We start from the raw sequence: 19,461 nt of genomic DNA, 5'->3' as shown, positions 1-19,461 counted from the left end.
GGAAGTCCTCCTGTTCCCAGCATCTCCCTTCAGCACACTGCCACTTGTGTGGGCACGTGGTGTGGCGGAAAGGAGGGCTGCTCATCTGTTGGGGAAGGCAAGCAAGCTCCTCCCTTCTCCACAGCCCGCCTGCCCTCCCCAGTGAGGTCGTGTGCACAACTTCACAGACTACAGATCAAGTCATACATTGATCAAACATAGGAAGCAGAAATGCACAGACACTTTCTCTCATTTGATCTGTGCACAGTGTCACACATACTGAGAGCAGACCCAAATACTCCCTCTCACTTTATTAATGCACACATGAAGCACAAACAGAGAAACATGAACCAGATTATCTTCCCCACTGCTTTTTCTGTCTCTCTCTCTCTTTCTCCTGTCTGCACACACATGTGTGTGATTAGCCTGGCATGACCTGTGGCTGCTCCTCTGCTGTACTTGCAGGTTGCAATCTGTTCCTCTGGACCCTCCATAGCCATGTAACTTGCTACTCAGCTTCCCTGGGCAGGCAGGCACTATGTCTGTTGTACTGTTATTTGAGCAAGCCAACCAGTGTGACTCCTTGCTACCTGTCCTCCACTTCTATGGCTCACTAACATTGGCAAAGTGAGCATGGACATTATAGCCCTCAGAAGTGAACAAACTAGGCAGCTAGCTAGCTAGCCAGGACCATCACTGCCACTTTGCCGTACCAATGGGGAGGTTTGGGTATGAATGGCCAGGCACAGCAACCACATTCAATTGTTTATTAAATAAAACAGCACAGTGTGGGCTAGTGCTGCCCACACCCCTGCCCATTTTTAGAGCTCCCTCCGCTTAGTATATATGCATGGGCACATTTATAAAAAGAACCAATTTTTTAAAAAATGGGGACAAGAAGACCAGACAAGAGGGGGAAACTGGCCTGTCCTCCCTTGGATGCTCCAAAACTCCAAATCCTGGCTGAGACATCTGGTTTTCCAACTGATTGGCAACTCTAGTATTTGCAGCTTGGAGATGCACCCACAAGAGCCCCATGAAATACCAGTTTTTGGGTGACTGATTAGCACATGGATCTTAAGTACATTCTTACTTGCTACACTGTGGAACACATTTCTGAGTAAACTTGCACAGGATGGTGTTGTGTGGCAGTTTTCAGAGAGGACAAAGGATCTCTCCCCATCGAAGAAGAAGGAACTGACCAAAAGAGTGACCCTCCTGCCTTTCTGGGGTCTGCTGTGCCTGTGCCTGCCTGATACTGCTGATGCTATTGTTCCATCCCACTCTATCTATCACTGCTACTGCTTCCCAAGCAGCTGCACCTGGCTCACTCACTCTTATTGCTAACACTCACTCTGTTATTGCTTCAGAATATATCTACCTGGCGGCCAGAAAAAATGTCCCCATGGGCCAGATCCACCCGATGGGCCTTATGCTGTGCAGGCCTCCTCTATGGTGTCTCCATTTTGGAAACCAGTTAGTAGATGGAAAGTAGTGACAAGTAAAGTAAAGTGTGTCATCGAGTCGGTGTCGACTATTGGCAACCACAGAGCCTTGTGGTTTTCTTTGGTAGAATTCAGAATGGGTTTACCATTGCCTCCGCCCATGCAGTATGAGATGATGCCTTTCATCATCTTCCGATATTGCTGCTGCCCGATACAGGTGTTTCCCATAGTCTGGGGAACATACCAGTGGGGATTCGAACCGGCAACCTCTGGCTTGCTAGTCAAGTCATTTCTCGCTGTGCCATTAGGTGATTAGTATCTTAGGCTAATTCCCCAATGTTTCTAGGAACTGAAGAGAGTGGTGTCCTACTATTCCAGAGATTGACATCTCTTAGATCCAGTGAGAAGATCTAGATTACCTCTGATGTCTCCATCCAATCTGAATTGACGATTTCCCCTCCAAACTTAAAGTGTCTATTCCTAAATGTGCTTTGACTTATATAACTAAAGGTGGGCCTGGACTGGTTTACCTATTGTGAAACTGTACCTTGATGGCTGAGCCCACTCAATAACAAGGAACACACTTTTTCAGTAACAGAAGGCAAGCAATGTACTCCTTCAGAATGCTCAGTAGGGAGCTGAAGTCCCAGACGCTCTTGGTGGTACTCATGAGCTAAGGTACAGATCTGACATTAGTCACATGGTCCCATTGATTTTAACAGAACATAATTGCTTAGGTTTACAATCTAGTGATGCAGTCCACCTGTTTCTGCCACAACATGCTTCTTTTGTTACAGTGAGGCATTCAGTTGAGTCTTGCACATTGTATCATAGAGATGATAGGTTAGTTATCCTGGAAGACAATATTGTGGGAGCCACTGAAACTTGAATTTCAAAGGCCAGGGCATGTGATGAACTCTAATGTCACAGTAGATTTTTAAAAGTTTGACATAGAGGGAATCTCACTAGCCTAGAAGTAGTCCTTCAAATTGTTGAATTGGATAGTCACAATTAAACACACTATTTTAATTTTAGGATGTCTCAAAAGCTATAAAGAATTCTGGTAAGAAATTCATTAAAATTGAGAAACCTCCTTGTCAGAAATTACTTCAAGGTGGAAAGAAATACAGATTAATTAGTGACCCAGAAGCTGAAATAACCCCCGAGGTATGTTCTTCACTCTTATATAATTGACTTAACATTTCTGCTGTTTTGTGAAAGAGTATTTTATCATTTGTAGTTCTGATATCAGATTAGATGCTATTGTAATTGAATCCTTATACATTTTGAAGTCATTACAGGTGGACCTCGCTATACAGGGTCCCAACACCCACAGCTCCATGTATTTGTGGTCAGGTAATTGATACCCAACCTTAAAAAAGGGTTAAATTTTGTATATCCATGGTTTTGGAATCTGTGGCCGGAAATGAATTCCGAGGTCATTTCTGGCCACCATTTTGAGGAGATAAGCCATTTTGTGTTAAAATAAAATCCACAAATTTTTCATGGGAAAATGGCAAATTTGGTACTTTGAGGCAGCATTGCTGGACAGCTGCAAACTCGCAGAGCATGGCATGGCACTTTACTTAAATTATTTCCACCTTTTTTCACCAATCATTGCCTCAATGCCTCGTTTAACTGTGGTTCCGTTATCCGCGGTTGTAGTGGAGAATGGAACCCCCCATGGATAACGAGGTCTACCTGTATATACATGTAGTCAGATCCTCTATGAAAAGCTTAACTAAGAAAATAAACTGTTTGATTAGATACTTGAAATGAATAATTTGGGCTTTTAATACTTTGATGTCCACTTTTTAGGAAATTGAATTTGCCAATGATTCTCTTCTAAAAGTGAAAAGTTACATTGAAGTATACATGGAACAGCCAATGGATCTTACCTTAACTTTAGTTGAACTGGAATCTAATGAAACTGTTTGGAAGGCAAAGCTAAGAGAATGTAAGTGTTCATTAACTGTCTGAAAATGTGGAGAGCTGCTGCCAGTCAATGCAGACAATATTGAGCTAGACAGACCAATGGCCTAACTGGTTTAAAGCAGCATCCTATGTTTTCAGACTTCACTGGTTTGAAAGATTTCAGACTTTGGTAACTTAACTCAGTGGTAAACTGTGACCAGTATATTTGGCCATTATCTGAAAGTGCACAGATACACACATGTTCTGTACATATGCCCAGGGTTGGTTATTTGGTGGTGGTTGTTTTGGTTCAAAACATGCCCCCCCCCCGCCTCCAATATCCACAGGACTAGATACTGCTCTTTATATTTTTCTGAGATTTAAAAAGTGGGTTGGAATTGTGTGTGAGGGCAGATTCAAAGGAAATCAAGGCAAAAATACAGCATGTACACTATTAGCAATTTCCTTTCAAACTCCTTTCTCACCACATCACCAAGCTACTTTTTGAATTTGAAGGGAGTTTAGAGAATATTTTGAGGAAGGACATTAGAGGACAGCTCTTCTTAAAATGTAGCTGTATACATTGAACATGAATGAATGAATGAATGAATGAACTCTCTGGATCATGGTTTTTGAACTGAATATTATTTATTTCAGTTCAAAACATATGAGAGTAGCAGAGGGAAGGATTTTAGATATCCTATTTAGGCAAACTATTTTAAATAAAAAAAATAATTTTCTGGATTAGATTTTCTTCATTTCTCCCTACTTTTTAAATTGTATGAATAGTAATTTGTTTTAAACTAATACATATAGAAATTCAATTAACGGGGGAAAAACCCCTTCAATTTACAGAGATAGTTATGGATGTGGCAACTTCAAATGATCTTAAAAAAAACCAAGGAAATTCATTGACCCATGATGTTCACGCCATGAGGGCATGAGATATGATGTCCAGTCTGAAATATTGTACTGACCTACAAAATCATAATCATGGAAACAATGTGGCTAGGTCCTCCATGCTCCGATGCACTAGTTCTGTGAACCACTTTGAACTCTTCGGAGTATCCTATACCATAAAAGCCTTAAGCGTGCGGCTGTGCTGCCTGTGTCTTTTTGGGCCGGTCTGGGCATGCGTGGAGCGCATGCCCAGATCGGCCCAAAAAGACACGGCCGCCCAGAGACGGGCGGCCATGTTGGCCAAATGGACAAAAGTGCCCCAAATGTTTCCCGCCGTGATGGCTGCCGCCAACCGCCCTCCCGCCCTCCCAGGTGGCCGAATCCGCCTTCCCCGCTCCCCCCCCCCACGAATAAAGGCCTAAATGGCCCAATATTGCCTCCGCGGCGGCCGCCGCAAACCGTCCACCCGCCCTCCCAGGTGGCCGATCCTGCTTTCCCTGCTCCCCCCCCCACATGAATAAAGGCCAAAATGGCCCAAAATATTGCCTCTGTGGCCGTCGCCGCCAACCGCCCCCCTGCCCACCCAGCTGCCTGAGACCTCCTTCCCCGCTCCCCCCCCAACTTGATAGAGGGCCTAAATGGCAAAAAAAATTGACGCCGCCGCCGCCAACCCGCCCTCCCAGCTGCCCGATACCTCCTTCCCCGCTCCCCCCACATGATTAAGGGCCTAAATGGCCCCCCCAAAAGCCCCCTCCTTACCCGGTTAGCAGTCCTCTGCCCTGGCCCGCATCAGTCGGGCGCTCTGAAATGATATTTTGAATAGGAGAGAGGAGCTCGCAAAAATAGCTCCTCTCTGTGTAAATCCTCAGCTTGAACTGCCGCTATGGCCCAAAACACCAGTTCGGAAAGAGGCTTTGCAGAGAGAGGAACTCTGCTTGTGAGCTCCTCTCTCCTATTCAGAATTTCGTTACAGAGCGCCCGACTGACGCGGGCCAGGGCAGAGGACTGCTAACCGGGTAAGGAGGAGGAATCGGGCAGCTGGGAGGTCGGGTGGACGGTCGGCGGCAGCGGCTGCGGCGGCAATCGTTTGGGCCATTTTGGCCTTTAATCTTGTGGGTGGGAGTGGGGCAGGAGGAATCGGGGCGCTGGGCGGCCGGCCGCAGGGGCAATTGTTTGGGCCAATATGGCCCTAAATCAGGTGGAGGGGGCCGCGGCGGGGGCGACTGGAGGTGAGAGCAGCACCCCCCCCCACTAGAGCCCATTATTAAAACGGGCTTACAAATACTAGTACATAAATAATGGATACTAGCTGGCCCTGCGCAGAACATCTGCATCCTAGGACTTTATTGCTCTCCTTAAAGTCCCACCACAACCCCTGCTTTATTGCTCAGTGTCAGCCACCCCACCCACAGCCACCCCCTCCCCTACCCCACTTGCAGCCACCCCCTCCCCGCTCCACCACTCGCAGCCACCTCTCTCTCCTCACCACCAGTCACAGCCACCCCCTCCACTCCCCTACTTTCAGCCACTCCACTTGCAGCCACCCCCTCTCCTCTACTCCCCCACTCTCTCAGCTCACCCAGCCGTCGCTCACTCCCTCAGCTCCAACTGTGGGCCATTGACGCCCTGCCAAGCAGCCTCTCGGGGAGTATGGCTAAGCCAGGGTGGGAATACCAAGGGCCATCCGTGCAGGCTGGATGGGAAGCCCCGGCTTTGCTGTCCTCCTTGCAAGGAGACTCAGCGAAGTGTCAGAGGCGGGCAGTTGGAGCTGAGGGAGTGAGCGATGCAGCTGCTCTTTCTTTGGTCCTCCTGCTTTTTCTTGGCAGCAGCTGCCCCTCCATCCACTCTCAGCCTCCTCCTCCTCCTCCTCCTCCGTGCCCCCCTCTCATCGAGTGTTGTCAGAACTCTCGTGAGATGTGCCACGTACCATGGGATTTCTTACATACGCCCTAAGGCTTTTAAATATAAAGATAATTGCAAATCTAAAACAAATCTGAATAACCTTTTGTCATTTGCTTATTGTACAATCAGCAAGATGAAACTTCTTTGGCTGGAAGTCATGGAGCAAAGATAATTATAAAAGCTCCTTTCGACTTATTTTGTTCATGCTTTGCTGAAACGGGGGGAAAGCTAATATTTTTTCTCTGTGAGGATTGTGGCATATTTGTTAGCAGAACAGATTACTGTAGTGCAGGCTTTAATTTTCCTTTGAAAACATTTTCCATTTAACAGGTGACTGGATCCAGCATAACCAGAATGATAATGAGCCGAAAAGACGCACAAATAGTAAGTTATTTAAAACAATACGCTTAGCACAACCTGCTGGGAAATACTTCTGTGCAGTGCCATTGGATATGAATGGGAGTATTTCACACATCTTTGATTCATTTTACTGTGCAGGAGCAGTTCCCAGTAGGAATCTTCAAAGTGGTTTTGTTTGGCTGGCATCCTGATTAACGCTGTGTGTGCACAGCAAAAGAGCCATGTATGCAGCAGCTGCTTTCCTAACTAATCCACTGTGGCAATTTTTGCCCATCTCCCATTCCTTCTGAAGCCCACTGTGCATAGGGTTTCCATATTCAAGCTTGGCAAACCTGGGCAGCCTAATCTGCATTTTATGCAAATTTTGCAAGTATATTTTATATTATGCAAATCACTATGCAAACTGACTGATGCATTGTCCAGTTGACTTGTGTCTGCTCTGGATATCTGCCACCAACAGTCAGAAAGCATCTTTTTACCTACATTTCATGTAGCATTAAACACCCAAACTTGATATCCCAGCACTTTCTTATATAGCAGTTCAGTTTTCAACCTTGTGTAATTAGCTGTGTGCAGTACTGTCATGGATTTCTCACTAATTACAAACTGCCACCCAATTTCGAATACCTAAATATGCCATTTATTGGTGAAGATACTCAATCAAAGCTTATGCTGAAGAGCTGTTCTCAGTGAATTTTCACCACCACTGAATTCTATGCTTGCTCCTACAAAACTGGCACTAGGGATCAAGGCTTTCAGTATGCTTAAGCCTTGTCACCATTTACATTCTGAGATTAGCACATAAAATGTAACACCAAAATGACTCATTTTGATTTAGCATACTTAAATGTAGTCCACTCATAGCAAAACTGTGAAAACTGTTACATAAAAATAACTACTCCAGAGGGCAGGTGGGCTGTAGATGGATGCAGCAGGATCTTTGGACCTAAACCCTAATTGTTATGTTAAAAAGGGCATTGCACATCATAATAGAATATCCTTTGCCATGTACTCCTTAGGCATCAGAAGACGAAAATCCAGCGTCAGTTTTTCAGAAGATGAGCTTGGAAATAAACGACTAAAGGAAAATGACACTTCAGGTAAAGGATAATGTATAGTTAAAGAAAATAAACAGTGATTTTTAACCCTTTCCTTTTGTGAGATCTTATTACTTTCCCCCATAATGTGTATATAATAGAAATGACAGCTGAAAAAATCATGCAATAATATTTGCTAAAGGTTCCCAGACAGCTGATTCAATTATGTAGAAAATCATTTGTCTAATAGGGATGTGCAGAACCAGTTCTATTCGAACCTGGTTCGAATAGAACTGGGCTAGTTTGAACTCAAACTAGACCAGCCCCCGAAAATGGGGGGCCAGTCCAAGTTCAAACTGACCTGACCCTGGTTCTAATGGAACAAACTTGCATTGGTATGGCCTCCGTGCATGTGCGGAGGTTGGAACTGGGCCGTGCTGGAATGCAGGACACAATTTGGACTTTAGAGGAGCCACTGCTGGCACCACTGGTGGTAAGGTGCCCTCTTATCAACACCACCCCTGGCTACCATTACAGGTATTTTAAGGCAGCGTTCCCCCACTTTGCTTGTAAAGGGGAATCCTCACCGGATTTCCTCTTACAAGCCTACTCCTCTTATCGAATCATACTGGTTGCGAGTTCGGCCCAGTTCAACCCTCGAACTGAACTGGGGGCTGGTTCGACTCAAACTGGCTTGCAGATTGGCAGTCTGGTTCAAATTTGGTTTGAATTCAAACTGAACTGCATGAACTAGTTCCATGCTGCACATCCCTATTGGGTAACCTCTGTTTACAAACCTAATTTTTAGCCTGGGTACGTGCACTAGTACTTATGTCTTTAGATATCCACTAGAGGGAGATGTTTGATCATGTCAGTATTTTTTTATAAACTAATCATAACAAAAATACAAGTTTGATTAGTTCACTGAGGCTCTAACTAGATAAGACTTCTCAAGCTGTGTCCCACCCTCTTCATTATTATTATAAAATTATGTCAAAAAACCAAACTGTGTTTGTATTTGAGATGGTTCATATTTTGGTATTAGAACACCTGCATTAGATACATTCTTCAGGTTTCAGTTCCCTTTCCAGAGTCTCTAGAAATTAAATCTTCAAGTGCATGGGTGAATGCATCATCTTTCCAAGTTGCGGGGAAGCATAGGGAGTAATCCTTGGTATAAGAACTAGTGGTTTCAAATGTATCACCATTGTAATAGTACTAATAAATGAAAGGATCGTACAGTATTGTAAGATGACTTTCTCAAAGACATTTCAAAACCTACAGTCATGAAAAAGTCATCTTGGGTTGTTCACTGGCTTTTTAAACTAGAGTAAAAGCTAGAGTAAACTCTAGTAAAAGCAATCACTGAATAACTTGTTTGTTTTTTATGTCATTAGATGGAGCTAAACCTAAATTAACTGATCAGCAGCTGATGTCCCTTGCAAAGAAGATGGGCAAAAACTGGAAAATAATTGGCATTCAACACCTTGGCTTGTCCTTTGTAGAAATAGAGCAGATTGAGGCAAAGAAGGAAGAAGATGTTAATATGTATAAGTTCCATATGTTGCAGATATGGAGAGATTCCAAACAGAATGATGGAACTGCACAAAGTTTATATGACTGTCTTAATGATGACGCATCCTGTGAAGTACTGGACATACTAAAAGGTAAATATCAGCTTTACACACTGCTTCTTTATCGTGTTTCAGGCTCTTAAGGTGAAGATAGACCTAATATTTTAAGTCTCACAGAGGTGATTTTAAAAAGTGTGTGTGTTTTCAGGCACTTTTATAACCTGGAGCAAGTTCTGAAAAAACTGGGCCAGCAAATTTCCCACATGTTGGGCATGGCTGTTGTGTACCTATTGGTCAGTGTCCTTGATGTCACTAACATACCCTTCCAAAGTCTTGGAGCAGTTTTGTTAAAAGTCACTCGCACACCGTACAATGCAGCGCAGGTGGTAGAAGCCCCACCTGTGCTGTTGCATCAGTGCAGACACCCTTGGAGTTGTGCACCAGGGCAGCTCCACTTCTGTGTAATGCCCATTGGAAATAATGAAGATCCTGACGTAACTGAATTTTGACAATATTGTGCTGGAGTGCAATCTGATAGTGTTTCCACTAATGCAGCAGCATGGCTAGGACTTCTACTGCCTGTGTTAAAATTATGGGAGTAGTTATCTGATATTTAGTTGAGGATAAAAGGGACTTAAGAACAGCCCTGCTGGATCAGGCCCAAGGCCCATCTAGTCCAGCATCCCGTTTCACGCAGTGGCCCATCAGATGCCGCTAGAAGCCTACAAACAGGAGTTGAGGGTATGCCCTCTCTCCTACTGTTACTCCCCTGCAACTGGTACCCAGAGGCATCCTGCTGGAGGCTGGAGGTGGCCTGTAGCCCTCAGACTAGTAGCCGTTGATAGACCTCTCCTCCATGAAGTCATCCAAACCCCTCTTAAAGCCATCCAGGTTGTTGGCTGTCACCACATCTTGTGGCAGAGAATTCCACAAGTTGATTATATGTCGTGTGAAAATGTACTTCCGTTTGTTGGTCCTAAATTTCTTGGCAATCAATTTCATGGGATGACCCCTGCTTCTAGTGTGATGTGAGAGGGAGAAGAATTTCTCTCTATCCACTTTCTCTACACCATGCATGATTTTATAGACCTCTATCATGTCTCCCTGCAATCATCTTTTTTCTAAACTAAAAAGCCCCAGGTGTTGTAGCCTTGCCTCATAAAAAAGGTGCTCTAGGCTCCTGATCATCTTGGTTGCCCTCTTCTGCCTCTTTTCCAGTTCTACAATGTCCTTCTTTAGATGTGGTGACCAGAATTGCATGCAGTACTCCAGGTGTGGCCGCACCAAAGTTTTGTATAAGGGCATTACAATATTAGCAGTTTTATTTTCAGTTCCCTTCCTAATGATCCCTAGCATGGAACTGGCCTTTTTCACAGCTGCCGTACATTGAGTTGATAGGCTCCCTTAGTCCACTTTTTGGTGATCGTCAGAATAGCTTCAAAGTTCTTTACAATTTTATCCTTGAGGATGCTTTCCATCAGTTTGGAACAGATGTTAAGCTAACCAGCCTGTAATTTTGTGGATCATCCCTGGATCCAGGTGAACATATAAGCAGATGAGTGAACATATATGCAGATGAACTTATATGCAGATCCACATGCCACTTTAAAATATATATTGCAAAAGGTGTCTGAAGCATGAGGAGAGAAGCAAGACCAAAAGCTGATCTTGCATTCACTGTACATGTATGTATGAGTGTAAAGCAAAATGAAAAGCCCGATGAAGAATTCAGTGTGAATGAATCTAAATCTGTGTGATGTTCCTGGAGTCCTTTGAAGAATCCTTACCCTTCCCTGGACCCTGACATATCAGTGATCACTTGGTAAACTAGGTTAAAAGGTTGTCTAGTTATTCCAGCTTTACTGCTTGGACTAAATCCTAAAGCATATTAAAAATCATTAGCTGCCACCGTCCACTGAGGGAGCAATAGAAATTCTTATTATCAGGCATGAATGGTTCAGTAAGGAAACCTGATTTGTTAATTACTTGCAACTCTGCCAGCTTCCAATCTCAGACTACCTAATGCTTTTCTCTAAAGGGTAAACGTACTCTCTTTAGTTACTTGGCCAAAAGGAAAAAGACATTACCATGTGGTATGAAACATTCCGTTAGAACTGCCCCTACTCCTGCGATCAGAACATTCAAGTTTACTTAGCCAAGGTTTCTTAACACATAGAAATGTTGCAAGATTGCAGTCAGGGAATTGCTTTGCTCTTTATGTCCCTTGAGGGAACTCTAGGGAATGCCCAGATTTCCAGCAGCTGGTTACAATTGCTGCAGGTCTTGCAAGGGGGTGCCCGCCCCCCACATGCTGATTAGTCCTCTTGCAAGACCACCTTGATGCTCAACAACAACCAATATTTATATACTGCTTTTCAACAAAAGTTTCCAAAGTGGTTTACATAGAGAGAGAATAAATAAATAAGATGGAACCCTGTCCCCAAAGGGCTCACAATCTAAAAAGAAACATAAGATAGATACCAGCAACAGTCACTGGAGGTACTGTGCTGGGGTTGGATAGGGCCAGTTACTCTCCCCCTGCTAAATAAAGATAAAGATTTTTCTTCATGTTAAAAAGGTACCTCTTTGCCCAGTTAGCCGGGGAGTCTCAGTCCAACCTCCTGACACCCAAGATTCACTGCACCAGTTGCTTCCCCAGCCCCACTGCACTGTTCTCAAAGACTCCACTGCACCCCTCCAGCCATGGAAAGCCCTGCTGCTATCTCCCGTTTGTCCTCCAAGTGGCCTTCAGATGTAGGGGGCTGTCTGCTGGTAAGTGGCAGGATCGCAGGTGCTCCTGCCATGCCACTTAAAATCATTTTGTGTGCCGACCCCTGTGCTACGGCATAAATAAAGAAGCAACATTACCCCAGCAGTTCAACTTTCCATGACTGCGGCTTCTCCACTGCCAATTAATCCAATGCTCAAGCAGCTCATGGAGTTCTAGATACACATGTACCCTCACAAACGTGTTTGGAACCCTGCAGAAAGGAAATGCAGTTGGAGAGCAATATGGAGTAGAGAAACCATAGGCAGGAAAAGGTTTAAGCTGCTTCTCTGCTCAAACCCATCCCTTCCCAAACCTCAGGGGCATAACTACAATTACGCAGGGGGAGGCCGTTGTCTTGGGGCCCCCGTGTTGGGGGGGCCCCTCAGAGGCTCTCCCCCACCCATCCCTGCCCGATGAGGCTCGTCTCACTTCTCCTGCAAACCCGCCTGAGCTGCTAAAGGAGAGGGCGAAGGAGTGAGGCACAAGTAGGGACGCCGCTAAAAGAAGCGCAGGCTGGTGAAAGCACAAGGAGGGGCAGACATTGGAGCCCTTCTGTCGCCGTTTGCTGCAGAGCGCAGCTGGGGGCTGGACTTAAATAGAAGACTTCAGCGATTCCTCCGAAGGTTCCCGGCGGGGTCCGATTCCCGCTCTGCCCCCTACAGGCGTCTCTGTCCAGCAGCTTGCTGGCCGCTGCTGCGCTACCGTGCGCCACGCGGGAAGAAGCCGCCCAGCCCCGTAATCTTGCTCACCATCGCCCTGCTAGCCTGGACGTTGCCTCTCCGCGGGAGGATGTCACGGATCGCTAATGGGATTCAGACCCACGCGGGGCGGCCCCCCTTCCCCGCCCGGTCCCTGCTCGATCGCCTTCCTTTTCCTGCTGAAACCAACCTCTCTTGCCGTGGGACAGCAGAGCTCACGGAGGTGCCCAAAGAGCACACGAGAGGAGCCCTCCCCCTTTCTTCCACCAAGGCAACCGGGACGGGAGGAGCTGCTGCTGCTGCAGCTGCTACTTCTGCGGGGGGACAAGGGCGGGGAGGAGGAGAGAAATGTTATGTCTCCTTCGCTCCTTGTTTTCCATCCCATCAAAGCCGGGAAGGAGGGGAGGGGGTGTGATTGCATAATGCTCCCTCCGCCGAGGAAGGCTGGAGGGATGCCATCCAGGCGCGACTCTCCAGGGGGAGATCAACAGCAGCGCTTCGCCTGCTTTCCCCAGCGTGGTGGTGGGAAAGTCTCCCCAACCACCTCGAATCCTTCTTTAGAGCACTCGCACAGCCTCCAAGACACACCACCCCCCATCTCGATCATCACCTCCTCTGGATAGCCACACAACACATGCCTTACCTCTGTTCCTACAGCTGTAGTCTATGCCATGCCCCTACCCCTCCTCTCTGGGACATTGCGCCCCTTTTCAGACTTATCCAGTTAACCCCGCAGCAGGAAGACTCATTCATCAGCTACAGGTTTTGATTTCCTTAGCAAGCACAGAGCGCCTACCCGATCTTCCTTTTGAAGTCATTAAAAAAAAATTTCTCGGGGGGGGGGGGCATTTAAGAATCTTGTCTCAGGGCCCACTCCAACCTAGTTACGCCCCTGCCAAACCTGCTTTTCCCTTGTAAGAGCAGCCACTGGCTTTTGTTGCATGTGTATCCATGGAATGTGCACTCCACCCTAAGGCAGGCTTAGTAGGCGTGATAATTTCCCTCAGCCAGGGAAAGAGAATGATGAAATACACAGTAGCACATGGTGCTAGCAGTTTGCATTGTTATATGTGGGAGGATACATGTGGCTGGCTTATGGCTGTGCAAGGGATAGCATAACAGCTGGAAAGGTGGAAGCACAGAGTATGGGTCAGCTTAAACGATACAGAGCCCATGTGGCTTATTTTTCTTATCTGTATCCCACATGTGGCTTTGACTGGGTTCTTGTATTATCTTGGTGACCTGGGTGGTGCTGCAGCAGCTTTCCTTACCACTGGGGTAATGTGAAAAACCTGGGACCATTCAGGAAGTACCCATGCTGCAACTCCTTCCTATGCCACTCCAAGAATAATGTATTTACCCAAATAGAAGGAGACGCTGGATGTAAGACCATGACTAAAAGAAATAAGACTCTGAATCGAAGATGACCCCTCCCCCCGCCACTGCCATATGTAACAACTGGGGAAAGGCCTCATCTTAGATTTGCATAAATATGGCAGTATCCAAACCTGTCCACCAGAGCCCATGAGGTAAGGTGACCAAGACAGGGTTGGCTGGGACAGCACCAAGGACAGGTCCATGGGACATGATTCAATAAAATGATCCAATAACAACCAGAGGTAGACGGAGCTCTTAAAAACCTCTGAGCTCAGTCTACCCCCACTGGGCTCTGCCTCCCTGCCTAGAGAGCAGCAGCTGAATGAGGCAGCCCTCTGGCCTGGAGTGTGGCACTCTGACTTTGTCTCCAGCTGATACTGCCTTGCCTGTCACCGATGTCACCATGCAGATGTCAGGGATGGCAACGGGAAGGGGGAAGCTGGTTCTCCTTGGGTCTTGGGTTCTGAGGACGTTGCTTCTGGGACTTCAGGCTCTGCAGGTATGTCTTGAGGATCTCCATCTCTGGAGCTCTCTTAGGCTCTGGCCTGCTATCAGAGCCCGAGACTGGATCTTGTGCGGGTCCTGTCCCTTCGGGGTCAGACCCCGAGTCACTAGTTGGGACTGGAGTCATAAAAATCCAGTATTTCATAACTGATATTCAAGTACACATGGGGTTGGTTTGGATGATGTGTCTGGCTAGCCTGACACGATTAGTGATGTGGGTATGTATGTCTCACTCCCACTTCTTGTATGTTGTTCCACTTCTCCTAATTGCATGGAGGAAGGGTTCATCCAAACTGATACCTCACATGTGATTTTAAATACTGTCTTAATGTAGCATTTCAATCTTGTGTTAGTTGGCAGTTCAGATGTGGTGTTCTAATTACATGGTGGTTCAACTGAACTGCCCCCCCCATGTGATTAGAAGAAGCAGAACGGTGCACTGGGAAGGGAGAGGAATATGCATGCTCACATCACTAACTGCATGGTTATTATCCAAACTGGCCCATGTTTAAAAATGCTTCTCAACCCCATTTAGGGAGTTAGGTTCTCCTCTCATGTCATTGATATGTTCTCTTTTGTCCCCCACTTTGGTGATTACTTAGTATGGTCTGGTCTCACAGAATGCAAGAGGTCAGTCGCACTGGTCCATACATAATTCTAGGAACTAGCTATTTTGAAGATATCTCTGGGTGCACTTGAGCTCTTTGTTTTATGAAGGTTAATGTTAGCTTGCTGTTGGAACGTACTGTTGTCATTCAGATATGCTGAACCACATACCACTAAAGCTGCACCTAGTCAAAGAAACCCAAATATTACAATACCTGCTAAAGGGAGCCAAAGGCCTGGCTGGTTATTTCAAATCGTTATCACCAGAGCATTCCTTGCCTCTCTTGCCTCTATTCATGTCCAACTCCTCTCTGTCCATTTGCGATGCCAATGTCTCTTCTGTAATTAGATGCTTCCCTTTTTCTTCTTCAGCTCATTACTTTCTCATTCCACTGTCCTTTCCTGGGCCCCTTCTTCCACCCCTCCTTTCCTAGCCTCTCCTACTTGCCTTATTCTTCTCTAAGATCAGTGCAACTCAATCAAGAGCAGCTAGGATAGCTTCTGCCTACCCTACCTCTCATTCAGGCATCTCTGCCAGAGGTTTCATCACCACTCATTTAGTCACTGCAAGATAATAGAAAGGAAACAATGTTTATTGAAGACTTTTGCATCTCATCCTTTCTCTGAGGAACTCAGGAAAATGTACTCATGGACCATTAGACAATGAGGGAGTGAAAGGGATTATTAAGGAGGATATGGAGGTTGCAGAGAAGCTAAATGAGTTCTTTGTGTCCGTCTTCATGGCAGAGGATACTGAGCATACCTGTTCCTGAACCAGGCTTATTGGGGATGGCGGCAAAAGAACAGATAGAAGTGATGAGAGATGATGTTCTAAACTGTCTGGAAAAACTGAAAACTAACAAATCATCAGGGCCGGATGGCATCCATCCAAGAGTCCTCAAAGAACTCAAATGTGAAATTGCTGACATCCTTGCTAAAATATATAACTTATCCCTGAAATCAGGTTCTGTACCAGAGGACTGGAGAGTAGCAAATGTAACACTGATTTTCAAGAAGGACTCCAGGGGTGATCTGGGAAATTACAGGCTGGTTAGCTTAACATCAGTTCCAGGCAAATTGATGGAAAGCATCCTCAAGGATAAAATTGTAAAGCACATAGAAGAACAGGCCCTGCTGGGGTGAACCAGCATGGGTTCCACAAAGGTAAATCTTGCCTCACCAACCTTTTGGAGTTCTTTGAGAGTGTCAACAAGTGTGTGGATCAAGGTTATCCAGTTGACATCGTATACCTGGACTTCCAAAAAGCTTTTGACAAAGTTCCTCATCAAAGACTCCTGAGGAAATTTAGCAGTCATGGGATAAGGGGACAAGTACATGTGTGGATTGCTAACTGGTTGAAGGACAGGAAACAGAGGGTAGGTATAAATGGAGAGTTTTCGCAATGGAGGGAAGTAAGAAGTGGGGTACCCCAGGGATCTGTACTGGGACCGGTGCTTTTTAATTTATTCATCAGTGATCTAGAAGTAGGGGTAAGCAGCGAGGTAGCCAAATTTGCAGATGATACCAAACTCTTTTGGATAGTGAAATCCATAACTGATTGTGAAGAGCTCCAAAAGGATCTCTCCAAACTGGGTGAGTGGGTGACAAAGCGGCAAATGTGGTTCAGTGTTGGCAAGTGTAAAGTGATGCACATTGGGATGAAGAACACCAATTTCAAGTATATGCTGATGGGATCGGAGCTGTTGGTGACTGACCAGGAGAGGGATCTTGGGGTCATGGTGGACAGCTCGTTGAAAGTGTCAACTCAATGTGCAGCAGCAGTGAAAAAGGCCAGTTCCACGCTAGGGATCATTAGGAAGGGGATTGAAAATAAAACTGCTAATATAATAATGCCCTTATACAAAACTATGGTGCAGCCACACTAGGAGTACTGCGTACAATTCTGGCCACCACATCTAAAAAAGGACACTGTGGAACTGGAAAAGGTGCAAAAGAGGGCAACCAAGATGATCAGGGGCCTAGAGCACCTTTCTTATGAGGCTAGGCTACAACACATGCGGCTTTTTAGTTTAGAAAAAAGACGACTGCGGGGAGACATAATAGAGGTCTATAAAATCATGCATTGTGTGGAGAAAGTGGATAGAGAGAAATTCTTCTCCCTCTCACATAATACTAGAACCAGGGGTCATCCCGTGAAACTGATTGCCAGGAAATCTAGGACCAGCAAACGGAAGTACTTTTTCACACAATGCATAATCTACTTGTGGAATTCTCTGCCACGAGATGTGGTGACAGCCAACAACCTGGATGGCTTTAAGAGGGGTTCGGATAACTTCATGGAGGAGAGGTCTATTGACAGCTACTAGTCGGAGGTCTCTAGGCCACCTTCAGCCTTGGAGGCGGAGTGCCTCTGGGTACCAGTTGCGGGGGAGAAACAGCAGGAGAGAGGGCATGCCCTCAACTCCTGCCTGTGGCTTCCAGCGACATCTGGTGGGCCACTGTGCAAAATGGGATGCTGGACTAGATGGGCCTTGGGCCTGATCCAGCAGGGCTGTTCTTATGTTCTTAATCCTCACAACAGCCTTGTATGGTCGGTTAGAGAAATAATGACTTGCCCAAGGATGGACACTTAGCAGAGATTTGAACCTGGTTTCCCACATCCAAGACTAAACTGTGTTTTATACCACATCTCAGTTCTAGATAATTCCTGTTCCTTATTCTTCTTTCCAGGTTTTTTAAAGCAAGACTTCGGCTCATGAGGAAACAGTTTGAAAAATTAATAAAATCAGGGATATTCTTCCGTTTAATTTTCATGTTGGATGTATAATCTTCAGTAATTGTTTCATCTTCAGTAATTCAGTAATTGTTTCATCTATAATTACTTCCTTCTGTGAGTTTTCTGGAGTTTTCTAAGGTCACCTTTGTTTATATTTCCTAGTGTGACTGGGCTTTTTATTGTTAAATTTATATTTATAAATTTATAAATATAAATTTATATTTATGCCCTACCTTTGTTTGTTTTACACATTTTTATATCCCGCTTTTCCTCCAAGGAGCCCAGAGCGGTGTACTACATACTTGAGTTTCTCCTCACAACAACCCTGTGAAGTAGGTTAGGCTGAGAGAGAAGTGAGTGGCCCAGAGTCACCCAGCAAGTATCATGGCTGAATGGGGATTTGAACTCGGGTCTCCCCGGTCCTAGTCCAGCACTCTAACCACTACACCACGCTAGCACAGACAAAGCATAGTCATACTCCAGGTGCACAACTATTCATGGACATTTCTGCTTTCCACACATGATGATGCAAACATACTGACTCAGACCATTGATCCATCTAGCCCAGCCCAGTATTGTCTACTGTGATTGGCAGCAGCATTCCGGAGTCTTGGGCAGATGTCCTTTGTATCATCTGCTACCTGATCTTTTTAATTGGAGATTCTGAGAATTGAACCTAGGACCTGCATGCAAAGCATCTGCTCTACTACTGAGCTGTGTACCCTGACCACACACCATTGTTCTTCATTCTCTCCTCAAGCAGCTAAAGAGTCTCTCCCAGTCCAAATTGTCCAGAGGTTTTCACCCTATGTACCAAGCAAGCTTGGAGTTCCTCAGTGAGAAGGTCTGTAATGACAAAGAAGTTCCTTGATAGTGAATATGATCACCATTACTAGTCCTTTGCCATGTGCAACTGTTCTTGGGTATATGCTCTCAGTTTATGTAGCATGAGATATCTAATAGGTTTCAAAGGGCCCTTGACAACATACAGTTTAGTCCCAAACCTCCCCACTCCACCCCCACACTAGTCATGCCAAGGTGCTCTAGATTCTGCACCAAGAAAAGCTAAATTCTGGTTATAAATGCTGCAAATTGAGCCAATTTGCCCAAGTCGTCTTATTTTGCATAATACTTTCTGAAATTCTCTTTTTGTTGTTTGTATAATCTGATTTTGCTAGCTATGGGAAGAGGCAAGGAGCAGTGCATGAATGCCCTTCCCCTAAAAATGCCCTTCCCCTAAAAATATTTAGCCACCCCTCTGACTTTTGAATCAACAGACACAAATGATGCATTTTCAAGCACATGTTTATTGCTGTAAGGATTTCAAACATTGTTCTTTTAAATATAAAAGCAGAGGTTCTCAGAATTCTGAACCCAGTGCCACATTCTTCATTTTTGTGTGTGTGTGTTCTTGTGGAATCATGGCACATGTCATGCACAGCCCTGAACTTTAACAGGTTCCAAGAGCTTTTTAGCAATTTTTGCTAATACATTTATTACTCCCCAATAAAGTATCATCACCCTCAGTAAAGCAGCAATGTTAATTTTTTAAAGAATGCAAAACATCCTTCTGCATATAGTTTTGGATCTTCAGTATCAAGCCTGCAACATTAGAGGCATGTGCTGCTGCAGAAAACTGCCAGTGTGAATGCACACCA

The 19,461-nt window shown here is 45.3% G+C and overlaps 1 protein-coding gene across 3 annotated transcripts in view; it reads left to right on the top strand.

Annotated features, from left to right (window-relative positions):
* LOC128352560 (NACHT, LRR and PYD domains-containing protein 1b allele 2-like) overlaps positions 1 to 19,176 on the top strand; it is a 53,662-nt gene extending 34,486 nt beyond the window's left edge. For all 3 annotated transcript variants that reach the window (XM_053313269.1, XM_053313270.1, XM_053313271.1), the window contains 6 exons: positions 2,460 to 2,591; positions 3,243 to 3,381; positions 6,471 to 6,524; positions 7,520 to 7,600; positions 8,935 to 9,204; positions 17,758 to 19,176. In XM_053313269.1, coding sequence (XP_053169244.1) covers positions 2,460 to 2,591; positions 3,243 to 3,381; positions 6,471 to 6,524; positions 7,520 to 7,600; positions 8,935 to 9,204; positions 17,758 to 17,786 — 705 coding nt within the window. In that variant the 3' untranslated portion in view covers positions 17,787 to 19,176. The remainder of the gene's footprint in view (positions 1 to 2,459; positions 2,592 to 3,242; positions 3,382 to 6,470; positions 6,525 to 7,519; positions 7,601 to 8,934; positions 9,205 to 17,757) is intronic.
* Positions 19,177 to 19,461: the final 285 nt, after the last annotated feature.

The sequence above is a fragment of the Hemicordylus capensis genome, chromosome 3, assembly GCF_027244095.1.
Source record: "Hemicordylus capensis ecotype Gifberg chromosome 3, rHemCap1.1.pri, whole genome shotgun sequence".
NCBI classification, from domain to species: domain Eukaryota; kingdom Metazoa; phylum Chordata; class Lepidosauria; order Squamata; family Cordylidae; genus Hemicordylus; species Hemicordylus capensis.
The sequence above is the reverse complement of the archived record's forward strand: the minus strand, read 5'-3'. Positions and strand labels throughout refer to the sequence as shown.